A 13,192-nucleotide genomic window follows, 5' to 3' on the forward strand; every position below is an offset into this window, starting at 1 on the left:
TATTGGGTAGCATTGTCGAGGTCATTGCGTACGCCAACAATCACGAGGCAGCTCGACGGGCCGGAGCTCAGCCAGTCGATGAATGGGAAGATGCAAGCGGCGCCCCATCTCTCGACCAGAGCCGGTCTGTGAAGTGCAGCAACACTTCGCCAATCAAGTGCATCCGCCTCTCAGGTGGGAACAGGGATGACATCACCGGCTCGTCCCAATCATTACGGGAACAGTCACCTGCCACCAGGAAGTCTGAGAATGATAAAACAATGAACTACCTAAAATGCCCCTAATTACCCAATATACTACCAGAAATTTGATGTAGTATTGCCTTATCTGGGCCATCCAACCAAAAATATAAACGGTCCAAATTGACTTGATGTACTGTAAAAGCGTGTCCGCGTAAAGTGGTATGGGAGCCGCCATCCCGTGCTTGCTGTTGATCTTCGCCTACAATACAAACAAAGCCGGACATAATTCATGCAAACACGACGGAATTCATGCAAACGGACATAAATTTGATATATTTTACATAAACCTACGATATTTCGTCCGGTTGAAGAACACCTAAAAAAATAAACTAATTTGTAGCGGACGGTAACCTGATACGCCTGGCCAGGCTGGCCAGCGGCACCTCTGTAGGCGTCTATGCCGTCGTCGGTCAGAGTGGTCCTTCCAGCGGCGGAAGGGCGTAAGGCCATGACAGCTCTTCACGGCCGCCGGCTGACGATCATGGAGGATCCGCTCCACATCCTCCTGCGCCATGCGGAGGTCCGTTTCGGCCAATGCCCACTCCGGCCGGGGAGCGCTGCCGTTGCCCGTGCTAGCGACATCGAGCTCGGTAGCTCGCTGAGCAAGCACTCCTTTTTGATATTGGCGAGCTCCCCGTCCAGGCGGCACAATTACCGTGCGGACGTCGGGCAATCGGCTCAGGGGTTGCAAGTAGCCCACACGATGTCGCTAACACTGTCAAATTACATAGAACACCACTTCGTGGGTTGCCCAAAGTCACGAAGGTATAACAGAGCTTGCACTTCAAACTTCAAAATTTAGATACAATAGTTACAACGGAATGCCATAAGAGGAACTTGATCAATCACAACACGGTGTTAAACCAAAACTGAAGAGTACAGAAAGACATGCAAAGGGCAAAAAATAGTCTGTTTTGTGTTCAGTGCGCATACGGAACAAAACAAATGAAAGTGATTGTCTAGTGGCTTGGGTCACGTGAGTATAAAGCATAGTTCAATGGTACCAATTGTTGGCCCAGACGGCGTTGGCCCAGACAAATCTCGTCTACCGATTCGTGTGTGCGCGTGTGTTGTTGTATTCTGGCCGGCCGCAAGAATCGATCAGCAATATCGAGCTAGCTAGCTTGGACGTGACTAGAGTAAATCAAGCTAGCTACATACAGCGCATCTCGGCGTAAAGTATCTCGTCGGGCTAGGCCGACTTGGGGCAAGAACCAAGTTCATCCAGTGCTTCGTCATCGTTCGTTGTCGGTCGTCGGGTGTCGCCGAAAAATACTCGGCAACACCGTCTGGGCCAAGAATTGGTATCAGAGCAATTGCCGAGTACTCGCGTGCGTTTGCTTGTGTCCAATTGATCAAAGCATAGATTGATTGCTAGGTTGCCTACGTACGTGTTGTGTGATTGTTCCGGCCAGAAGTACTAGTATTAGTACCACACGTCCAAGGAAGGATAGATAGCTAGCTTGAGGCTAGCTTTACACGGAGGGTGGTCTATCATAAGCCAGCGTTGCTTCGTCCTTGTTTGTCGTCGATCATCACTGTTATCGGAAAATACTCGGCGTCGGGTTTGGGCCAACATGGGTCACGTGAGTATAAAGCTTAGTTCAATGGTAAAGAAATGCAGGCTGTCTCTGTTTGATAAAGGGAACAACATCTTTTGGGATTGGTAAAGGGAACAAAACAAATAAAACAAATAATGAGACCACGCCAGCTACACAGATGGTTCGGATTGGTAAAGTGAACGCCATCTTTTCGGAAGGACAAAGCCGTTTTCCCATGGGTAGTTAGACCACGCAATGCACTATGCCGTCATCGTCCGATCCGGTAGATCCAGATCTAGGGTTTTCCCCGAAACCTTCCGATCAGGTTGACGTGACCTGCAACGACGATGCCTCGAGAAGGGAACGACGTCCGAGACGCTGCCATCGTCCGCCATGACCGCAGTCAGGCGCGATTTTCACCGGAAGCCATGTCGTCCCGATCTCGCGGTTGGCTGGAACCGAGCGGAGTCTTGCCACGAAGACGAATGCCGACGTCGGTAAACCGGGGGAGATCCGACATCTCCTCACCGGTCCCTCCACGCGCCGCCGGTCGGCTGAAGGCCACCCCGCGGCGGATCCGATTGGGGTTGGATCCGCAGTCGCCGCCGCCACCATCTCCGCGCAGATCAGGCACCCTGTCGGATGGGGCGCTGCCACCGCCGTCGTCCATCTCAGGGCCTCCATTCCGCCGGCTTATGGCGCTTCGTCCACCGCCGCACGGCAAGGGATCGCCGCCCCAGCCGCTGCGTTCGGATCCCACGAGAAGGGCCGCCCCTACCGCCTCAGATGAGATATCGCCGCATCCATCCGCCCAGGTGCCTTCGGCGCCGGGCCCGCCGCCACCGCGGCCCTCGCCGGCGGCAGAGGGAGGCGCGAGAGGAGGCCTACGACGCTAGGGTTCGGGGGCCCCTGGCGTCGCCTAGGGGGAGGCGACGCGAGGGGGAGAGCTATTCTTACTATGATTACTGCTGTTGTCACGTACCCGTGATGGCTGGCCACTAGCTAGCTAAGCTGCACCTCCATCCATTTTGGATCCAGCATCCATATCGAAGACTGTTTTAATAATTATTATGGAGCAATGCTAATATAGAATGTTAACTCACTCAGACGATGTGTGCTCAGTATGTTTGTATCGTACTGATACTCCATTAAGCTAATAGCATCCACCCTTTGTCGAAAAACTTAGTCAGTAGATGTTGTATCACTTCACGCCTTGTATAGTAGTCCCGCTCTAGTTTGGGTTTGGTTGTCTCAGGGCTGCAGATTGCTGACTCTTGGATCAGTGATCTTTATGTCGTGGTTGTCGAGTTAGGTCATGTTGGTTTGCCCTGGCCTGGTACTAATCGTGCCTTCTATGGTGATGTGTCTTCTCCTTTCTTAATGAACTAGCGAAGTGCCCCGTGCATTTGCGCGGCTAGATTGTCAATTTACGTTATTATATATTTTTTATTTGTTAGCCCTCGTATATAAATTCAATTTAAGATATATGGCACTACATGATTTGACATTAATGGGAAAATTAAGCATATTAAATATTTTGAGTGTGACAACGAAGGATGGAGAGGCAGTTGTCCCGCCACATAAAGTTGTAAAGTTTTAGTATCAAAAATAATATTTAGCTTTCTATATTGCATTCTTGCCATCCTCTATGATTTATCTTTTTGTGGATAACTCTTTTGGACATTTTGACCCAAAAATGAGAAAATACTAATTGGTTGTAGTGAATTCCTCTGTTACCTTCATCAACCCACTTCGTCGATCGTTGTAAATTTCCTATGTAGAATTTGTTCGTGCGCTTGGCGCATTTGAGTTGTTTGTGGTATTTTTCTTAACTTCTAGCATACATGGATAAAACATATGCATGTTCTTCGTCACTTCTCTAATTGTGAACGACATGACTGACAGAGTCCATGTCCACTTATCCTTGAAGTTAAATCATTATATATTCCAAAATGTAGTGCACATGGCGCCTTAGCATTGTTTGTGGCACTCTTCTTAACTGTAGGTATTCGTGTATGCAATATATGATACTTATTTGGTACATTCTAAGTGAATGAGAGAGTCCAGACGTACTTTGGCTTCACCTGATGGTTCATCTATAGTGTTTCCATATGTGTAAGTTCTAATGACTATATATATTCCAAAATGTAGTTATTTATGGACATCCAAAGGATGTTTGAATTTGAAAGTATTATTTTATTTTAGATTTATTCTAAGTCTTCTTCTAATAAACAATCTTCCAACTAACAATTCTCATTTAGAGTTTTTTCCAGATTTAGTTTTTTTCCGAATACATATGAAAACCTAAGGAAAATAGTAAAACAACTCAAAATGTAAAGCAACTCATCGAAATATCTAAAGTTCCTCATTTCAATTGGAATGTTTTCTTTGACCTTCACTTTACCTTCTTGATTATTGTTTGGTTTACTTACCTGCTTTGACCCGCTTTATGCCACATAGACTAATAGAGTGGTTGGCCCATATTGAGAATGGTTATATCCCAGTTAGGTCTATATGTATTTCTACCACATAGAGAACCAAATTGCAAATTTATTATTTATTCATAATCTCATGTATAACATAGTATCATAATCATTACTCACATAATAGTGTTTCATATAAAGTACATTCTAAATTTAATGATATTTCGTTGTTACCACGTGGAAATCAAGTTGTTGATTTATTTTCTTATAGTGAATTACATATATAAACATCTATTTGTGCTCATCTTATAAGGAATGGTGTAACTATGTGTTTTTTAAATATCAGTTCTGTTAAAGCACATCTAGATGTGCCATAAGTATTTACATGAATTAGACTAATTCATTTCCGTTCCTATCCTTTCATAGAAAATTTCTGACCGACCAAAATGAGAATGCTGTAGAAAGGCGATCGTATACTTCTCATCGTACATGTATGTGTGTCTTGATGGATCTTTTTTTCTTTGCGGTTAGTGTCCTGATAAATCCTTATTGTGTACAGTATGGTGCACCTGAACATGCACGTATTTTTTTCCAGTCATCTTAGCATGCCTTTATTTCTTTTTCTATTTTCCTTGAATGTTAGTCTGGATGTGATTAGCTCTTTTCCTCTACTATTTTGTGTTCACAGCCGTGCGCCTTGATGAATTCTTTTTTACCCGCGCTGTATTCCTTGATAAATCCTAATTGTATATGGTGCGCTGGACCTGAATATTTTTCTCTTTTACCCAATAGTAGTCCGGTCATCTTACTATGTCTTTTAACTTTTTCTCTTTTCCTTATAATAGTATAGTCTGTCCGGATCTTATTTACTTTGCGGAAATCAGCACATCTATTCTGTTTGGCACGTCTTCCTTTTTTGCATCGGACACTTCCTTATATAAGTAGTCCTTTGCGTGCTGTAGACTTCAAGGAGTCCAGGACCCGTACGAAACAACATTAATACCCATGTATGCTCTCCGCAGAAAAAATAATCCTAATCGAACCTGGCCGGTCTCGTTCTTTTGGTAGACTAGTACAAATGCCCGTGCGTTGCAACGGGCATAGAAACTCGCAAAACCTGATCTCTCTGCTATTACGTTCCATTTTTTCATTCAAATCTGATAAACGTCGAACATTGATTATTACCTTTTGGAGTCTGAATTTTGGACGCTAAGAAGCCACCTTACCTTTCTTCATCGGATAGAAGAGTACTGGTTCATGGAATTGTCTCTGAATACTTTCTTTTTCAGAAAAACATAGATATTTATTTATTTTATATAGGAGTAGTGAACACTTTATTAAAATTGATTTTTTAAGGAAAACATTTTCTGAACAGAATTTTTAAAAATGTGAGTATTTTTAATTTCTTTGAATATTTCTAAATGTATTTTTTTAAATGGAACAAATTTTGTGGTTTTGACCAGTCTTTAAAGAGTGTTACATATAAACCTGTGTGCAATTTTTGAACTATTTTTCTTACTATGTTAAAATGTTTTTAGATATAGTTCGTAGTTTGGTTGGGAAGAGTTATTGTTTTCTTTTTCATTATTTGGACTTGGCCCAAACAAAGAAGACATGTGGCAATAAAAATATTATACACATAACAATTTTTTTTTGAAGTGAGTTTAACTGGACGCAATTGTTCCTCCATACCTTCAAGCACGCTAAGCATGGCATCTTCTTGTCTGAAACAACAATTTGAGTTAGATCAGACTCTATGGCCATGACTTCTAAATGTGTTTTGGCATTGGTGGTATATCAACGTGTATATATAGGCAAGCTCAGCCTTGTTTCAAAAAAAAAAATATATAGGCAAGCTCAGCAGTGTCCGTTCGCAAAACACATTGGTGGCATATATCAACGTATATATATAGGCAACTTCAGCAGTGTCCGAAAGAAGTTCACTTTCCCTCTGTACGTAGTAAGCTCTGACATGTTTTGTTTTTGTTGGGCATGAGCAGCGCATGCAGTAGCAAACCTGCATCTAATGCATCACACAAGCGTTCGGGGCTTGCCTGCTCCTGTCTCCCTGCTGTTCCTTTTAGCATTGGTCCAGCAAATTTTTTCTCCCACGTTTCTTTTTTACTGCCAAAAGAGAAATCAAGAAATACCTCATCCAATCCGCAATATATGCATATCGTTGAACCTTCCTTTGGCCAATACATCCAGAAATTACGCGTCCATGGGATAAAGTCCGTTCAGAACTTCAGATACTGGTCTTTTGCTGCTGAAATTCCACTGTGTATCAAATGCCAACATCCATCTTATTATCTTCAGTAAAAAAAAGGCTGACCACATGACCTGAAGAATAACTGGCATTCAATCTTGGGGAACAACGTCCAACGATGTCATTGGAAGTGGGATCTGGCAGTCACCACGTCTTTTGAGCGAGTTGAATATTCAGATATTAGGTGCGAGCGCGACCACTATTCAGAGGAAATTTCCCCGACCAGTTTGTATGCATCCTGAAATCGAACAGCGTGGGTGAGGGTTGCATGATGGAAATTTCCCCGACCAGTTTGGACTCGATCCTCTCCTTCCGCATCTCGTCGAGAAGAGATACTGCCCGGTCTGTTGTATCAGACCAACGAAAAAGTCCCGTAGAAGACTACCGTATGGTGCTCGCCGGTTACACGCATCTCTTTCCAGAGCTTCCCAACCTTGTCCAGCTGGCAGATGCTGCTTGTACCAGCCATTGGGAGCATATTGTAGGTCCATTGATCAGGCGTATTCCCCTCACGCCAGCACCACTCGTCCTAGGGACACAAGCCTCGACACCAGGACATATGGCCGCAGCCAACGCAACCCTCGGACAGCATCATCGTGGCCTTGGCGTTGCACAGGCGCACGCGAAGGTACCCAGCCAACACTCGATTCTCTGTCGGCAGTGGAGCAGGACGGCAACTATAGCCCCGACCATGTCGCCGCAACCAGTGCCTTCAGTCCATTGAAAGTTTTCCTCCGGCGACACATACATGGGCCTGGATCGACGATATTTTCATCCCAGCGTCGATCAATGGCTGGCTCTCAACACAACCGAACACCAAGACGTAGTGCCGGTGGCACCGCCCTCCATCGACAACGATGTAACCGCAAGACGCAGTGCCGACGGCGGCGCTCTCAACGACGTGACCGCGCGGCATAGGTCCGCCAAGACGCAGTGCCGACGGCGGTGCCCTCAGCGACGTGACCGCGCGGCATAGGTTGTCGATACTTCCAATCGGGCTTGAATTTTTATATTGAGTTGGCTGGGAACAGGGAGCCATCATGGGGTAGTACAGACCAAATCGGCACAACGACGACGTACGAAAAATTGGTACCGAACCGACGGACGGACGAAACAACGACGGACGAAATTTATGATGGTAAGAAGCAATAGCCCTTTTATTAGTATAGGGATAGGGATAGGGATAGGGATAGGGAAAGATGAATGTCATAAGTGAAGCTTACGAAGTCACGTGATCTTCCTCTATTTTTCCAAGTTTTTTCATGCACCTTGTACGTGTCAGTTAAATAAATGTAATCTTATAACTTTTTTCATGTAACGTAATATCTTTAAATCTCAACCGTAAATATTATTGATCAACGATCTATATTATTTTAGATTATGTGGAAGAACGTGATGTCTTATTTGACTTCTGTTTTATAAGTATATAATAGATAGATAGATACACATGCAGCTCTTCTGCATGGTTCAAAAAAAACAGCTCACAGCAACAACTGAATTTCAACATTTTTTTGTAACACATCCATACATTGTAGATGTATCCTTTGAAATTTTTTGATCACTACACTATATTGGAATAGAACAACACGTAGCATATGCACCAAGCATCCGTCTAGTTGATCTTCCTCACTAGTTAGCTTTAGTTCTTTGTTGGTAGTCTGGTGGACAAGGCTAGGTAGGTTGTTTTGGTTTGCCATGACTTTACTGATTTTCTGCTCTAGTTTGTTTCAGTTTGTAGCAATTGGTCGTGTACTTTCTCCCTCACTCTTCAGTATAATACATGCAGCTCTCGTCCATGGTTCAAAAAAAAAAAGTGCTTTCCAGTCCACACTTCAAAGCTCGACAGTCACCTCTTGAGGGTCTTGTTCGGCTTGGCCTGCTTCATTTTCATGCTCCGCACTGCAACATGAGAGAATAAAGCTGTACCGCATGCCCATGAAACGCCACATGAAATCCGAATATTCTTAGCCCCTACTTGAACTCCATCCAATATCTATCCTTGCTCTGCTTGCCAAACATATGATGAAACAACTCGTTTTGTTATGATGAAACAATCCTTACTTACTTCCTCCTCATCAGACACTTTTATTACATTCTTTCCTATAAAGAAGTAGAAAAAATGAATCAAACAAAAACAAGACTACAATAATATACACAGAAGTATGAATAAAATCGTACAATGCAGTTTCCCTTTCCTCCCCAATCTTTTTCACGACAATGCACCGCGACGTTGATCATCATCACATCGACAAACTGATCAGCCTCAAGTGGAGCTCCACTGGCTGGCCTTCTCGAAGCCGTTGCGGCCGTAGTAATAGTCCTCCATGGCCTTCTTGATCTGGGCACGAGAGTTCATGACGAAGGGCCCCTGCTGCACCACTAGCTCGTTCAAGGGCTGACCTGCCGCCAGCACGAACCGCAGCGGCGCACCGGACCGCTTCCACACACTGAGCCCATCGCCGGCGCCAAGCACAAGGCAATGGTGCGCGCTCGCCGGCGCGGCGCCCTCCCTGCCAAAGACACCCTCCCCCTCGATGATGTACACGAAAGCGTTCCAGCCCTCGGGGATTGGCTGGTGGAGCTGCGACCCTGGTTGCATTGTGAAGTCCATGTACATGGTCGGTGTCCGTGTGTAGACCGGCGACCGCACCCCGAAGGCCTCCCCAGCGATGATCCGCACCTTCACACCGTGCTTCTCGGCCTGGCTGATGTCCTTGCTCTCGAGCTCCTGGTACCGCGGCTTGATCCTAGTATTTTTCGAGGAAATAGTGTCGAATGATTGGTCATTCTAATTTAAAGTTGACTTCCTATGATTCATATGATGTTTTTTTAAATAGTATGTAGATACATACATCTTGTCCTTGGAGGCGAGGTTGATCCAGAGCTGCAGGCCCTTCTGCACGCCGTTAGATGCCGGCATCTCCGAGTGGACGATGCCGCGGCCAGCCGTCATCCACTGGTCAGGAACAGAGCATTCAGATCGCAATGTTAGTTCAAGTCAAGATAGAATGAATGGGCCAAGTGCATGCGATGGTTTGTGTGAACAAATTGGATGAGTAGGTGGCACCTGCACATCTCCGGTCCTGATGGTTCCCTTGCGCCCCGAGAAGTCCTGGTGGGTGAACGCCCCCTGCATCAGAAACCCAAAACAGAAGCAAGCATTTCAGCAAACACATTGGGGGCAACATCAAACATGGTGCAGGCAGAGCAGAGCAAAGACATGGAAGAAGCGGAGCATGTGTCCGTACATCGAGCATGTAGGTGACGGTCTCGAAGCCTCGGTGAGGGTGGTCAGGGAAGCCGGCGGGCTTGGATACAGAGAACTCGTCGAGCAGGAGGAATGGGTCCAGGTTCGGGACCTCGTGCCTGCAGCAAGAAAAGACAGACGGAGGTCAAGGCGAGCGACCCGTCAGAAATTCATCCGTGTTGCGCGGTTGAGAGAGGGATTGGTGTCGTACCTGCCGATGCTCCGGCGGACGGTCGCGCCGTCCCCCTCGGACTGGGACAAGGACAGCACCTTCTTCACCACCTTCCTCGGTCTCTCGAACGGCACGGACGCGGCCGACGACGACGACGAGGAAGAGGAAGACATGATCGCTGGTGGGAACAAGAAGAGGGCGGTCACAACAAGAATCAGGAGGAGGAAGAGGGCTAGGCACAGAAAAGGTCTGGTGCTGGCGCTACTTCTAGAGCTTGAGCTTGTCTTCCTGGACGCAAGAGGGACACGACGGCTGCTGCTCTGCCTGGTGAGCCGCGCGAGTGAATAAATAGGGGAGGAAGAAGAAGATGAGGAGGAGAAGTGGGGGAGGAGCTGCCTCAGCATCTTCGTCGCGGTGAGGTCAGGAGAGGTGCTGGTCTGGATCATGGTGGATGCGGGCGGTATATAAATGGCGAGCGGGAATCTTTGTCGTTGACCAGGTTGGTGGTGGTGGTGCGCGCGGCTGCTTTCTTTCTTTTATCTTTTTCAAAGGGGCTGCGGCTGCTTCGGAACTCAGGTGGGTCAGGTGGACGCGGGGGACGACGACGTGCTGGCGTGCGGCGGTCGTCACCACGCCGCCGAACCACAAAAATTATGGTTATGCAACATATCTGCATCCGCGAACTTGATCTTCCTACAGCAGCAGGCTCAGGGCTCTTTTCACTATTTTGACCCTTTTAAAAAACTTTCACACAAATTGAACTTCACACAAAACTATTTCACGATCTGACCCTTTTGGCAACGCCACAAGCCGTGGCGTTTCTTCTCCATCTGGAAACGCCGAGCTAGCCAGCGTTGCTGGCCTGGTCGGGACGTTACGTGGCAGAGCAGAAACGCCAAAGTATCTCGCGTTGCTGGAAACGCCAAGCATGGCTGGCGTTGGTGCCCATGCATGAAACGCCATGGGTGTTGCCATTGCAAGTAGCTTGCTCATATTGCCATTTGCTTATGAAGTGGAGCAACGCTAGCTAGTTCGGCGTTTTTAAATAGAGAAGAAACGCCACGGTTTGTGGCGTTACCAAAAGAGTCAGATCGTGAAATAGTTTTGTGTGAAGTTCATTTTGCGCGATAGTTTTTTAAAAGAGTCAAAATAGTGAAAAAGGCCCAGGCTCACAGCCAGCTGGTGGATCATGGCGATCGGTATGATGGTCGTTGACCAGGGTGCTGCGCACGCACGGCTGCTTTCTTTCTTTTATCTTTTTCAAATGGGTTGCGGCTGCTTCGGAAGTCAGGTGGGTCTGGTGGACGCGGGCGACGACGACGTGCTGGCGTGCCGCGGTCGTTACGACGCCACCGAACCAAAAAAATTATGGTTATGCAACATATCTACATTCGTTGTAAATAAAAGGTTAAAAATTGGTCGCCTTCAATTACCCCGATGCCACTATCATTTTTTTTTGAAAAGGAGGATGACCCCTGGCCTCTGCATCTGGGAGATGCATGCGGCCATCTTATTGATTATTCTCAAGGACCATACAAAGTAGAACAACAATAGGCCTGAATTTGCCATCTTAGCAATATCTGCCGTTATTCCTATTCAAATGATGAAGGAGTGCAAGCTGGGCCACATACCAAGACCTCTCACCTAAGCCTAACATCTAAAGCCGGAGGCCCAGACCGAGCCATCTGCCGGGTCCGGGGCTCAAACCGGTCTGATGCACTCACATGTGTCGTCGCCGCCATCTTTCACTGGTCCATCTTCAGAGCAGATTGAGGTGACAACCTTGGCAGGTCCTCCGCCATCGACGCCACCACGACGCCAAACGACGGCCTCCACCTACGCGAGCCTTGGCAGGTCTTCCGCCATTGACGCCAGCCGACGACCTCCATCTACGCGAGTCCATCTCCAAGCAACGGACGTAAACCCATGCTAGGATCGGGCCGCACCACCGCCGTCGCCCACCACCCACAAGCGCCACCAACCCCATGGTTCCCAAAGCGGCGCCTTCAAGAAGGGAACGGCGCCGTGAGCGCCGCCACCGCCCAACAAAGTTAGGGCTTTCGCCCGGGAGACCTAGGGGAAGGTGAAGTGAGGAGATCAGTCCATACCGATGCCTCCAAGGAGGGGAACGGCGCCCTCAGGCGTCACCGTCGGCGCGGCCGGTCATGGTCGGCCATGGATTTCGCCCGAACTAGATCACCGCCACCAGCAGCACCTCGTGTACAGAAGCGGCGACCAAGAGGAAGTGCGGCCCGACCAGGCTGGCCCGCACGCCGAACAGGGGAGGAGGGGAGGCGGCAGATCGCGCGCACCGACCGCTGCAGAAGCCGTCGCCGGCCGCCAACGACAACTGGATCCCGCCGCCCGTGCGGCCAGGACACCAGATCCACCGCCCGCACGGCTGCTAGCCGGTCGTGCCTTGCCAATGGAGCCGCCGCTCCAGATCCGGGATCCCCACGCAGAAGCAGGGTAACCGAGGCCCCTATCATTTTGATCAAGAAGAATGATCTTCATACTACTAATTAAGCTTGGGGGTAAAGTTGGAGTATTAATCAGCGCTTGCCCCGGGCCCCCACAAGGTAGGGGCCCCACCCAGGTATGTACTAGGTATATACGTATAGCAGGCTGTAGGACCATGTCAAACAAAATAGTCAAAGCCTTTCACGCACACGCACAGGATCGCAAGAGATACGAGCAGCAGCGGCAGGATTAGCGACATGCGCGGCTTGATTAGCGATTGCTTTCCTTCGTCCTCCACGTGGAAAAAAAAACAACAATATGCGGCAGGATACTCGACAATTCGACCCGTCTCATCACGCAGCTCTCAGCCCTAGGGCCTAGGCCGCCGCCCGCCATCGCCGACACGGCGACACCGCGACACGCCGTACTGCAGGTCTGCCCACTCCCATCTGGCTCTTGCTAATTTCTAATTCTCTTCTCCTAATCTCCTTCCTAATCCAGTTCACAGCTGATTCCAATTCAGGGGGCCCTCACGCTTGGTCAATTGCTCATTGCTCTCCGAGTCTAGGCGTTGCAAATAGCACATGGACTGACGCAGAACCAGGTATATTATATTTGCGTTTGGCCGTTTCCTTGATGCGTATGTGGTACTGTTCAATAATTGATGCAAAAATTACTTTTTCAGGATTGTGTGTTAGCATGCCTCCGAGAAACAGGACATATGCATCGGGTAGTAAAAAAAGGAAAAAGAAGAAGGCCGTAGATAAATTGGTACAATCACGGCGTGGGCATCTGCACTTATATTACAAGAGTACTTCCACTACTTCGATAAACCCAGGTG

At 47.7% G+C, this 13,192-nt stretch overlaps 1 protein-coding gene across 1 annotated transcript; it reads right to left on the reverse strand.

Annotated features, from left to right (window-relative positions):
• Nucleotides 1–8,507: 8,507 nt before the first annotated feature.
• On the reverse strand, nt 8,508–10,336 carry LOC123123781 (pirin-like protein). Its single transcript, XM_044544397.1, has 5 exons — nt 9,931–10,336; nt 9,721–9,838; nt 9,540–9,602; nt 9,325–9,428; nt 8,508–9,219 (listed from the first exon to the last, which is right to left on the reverse strand). The coding sequence occupies exons 1-5, from the start codon at nt 10,293–10,295 to the stop codon at nt 8,736–8,738; spliced, it is 1,134 nt and encodes a 377-aa protein (XP_044400332.1). The 5' UTR covers nt 10,296–10,336; the 3' UTR covers nt 8,508–8,735.
• Nucleotides 10,337–13,192: the final 2,856 nt, after the last annotated feature.

This window comes from Triticum aestivum, chromosome 5D, assembly GCF_018294505.1.
Source record: "Triticum aestivum cultivar Chinese Spring chromosome 5D, IWGSC CS RefSeq v2.1, whole genome shotgun sequence".
NCBI classification, from domain to species: Eukaryota; Viridiplantae; Streptophyta; class Magnoliopsida; order Poales; family Poaceae; genus Triticum; species Triticum aestivum.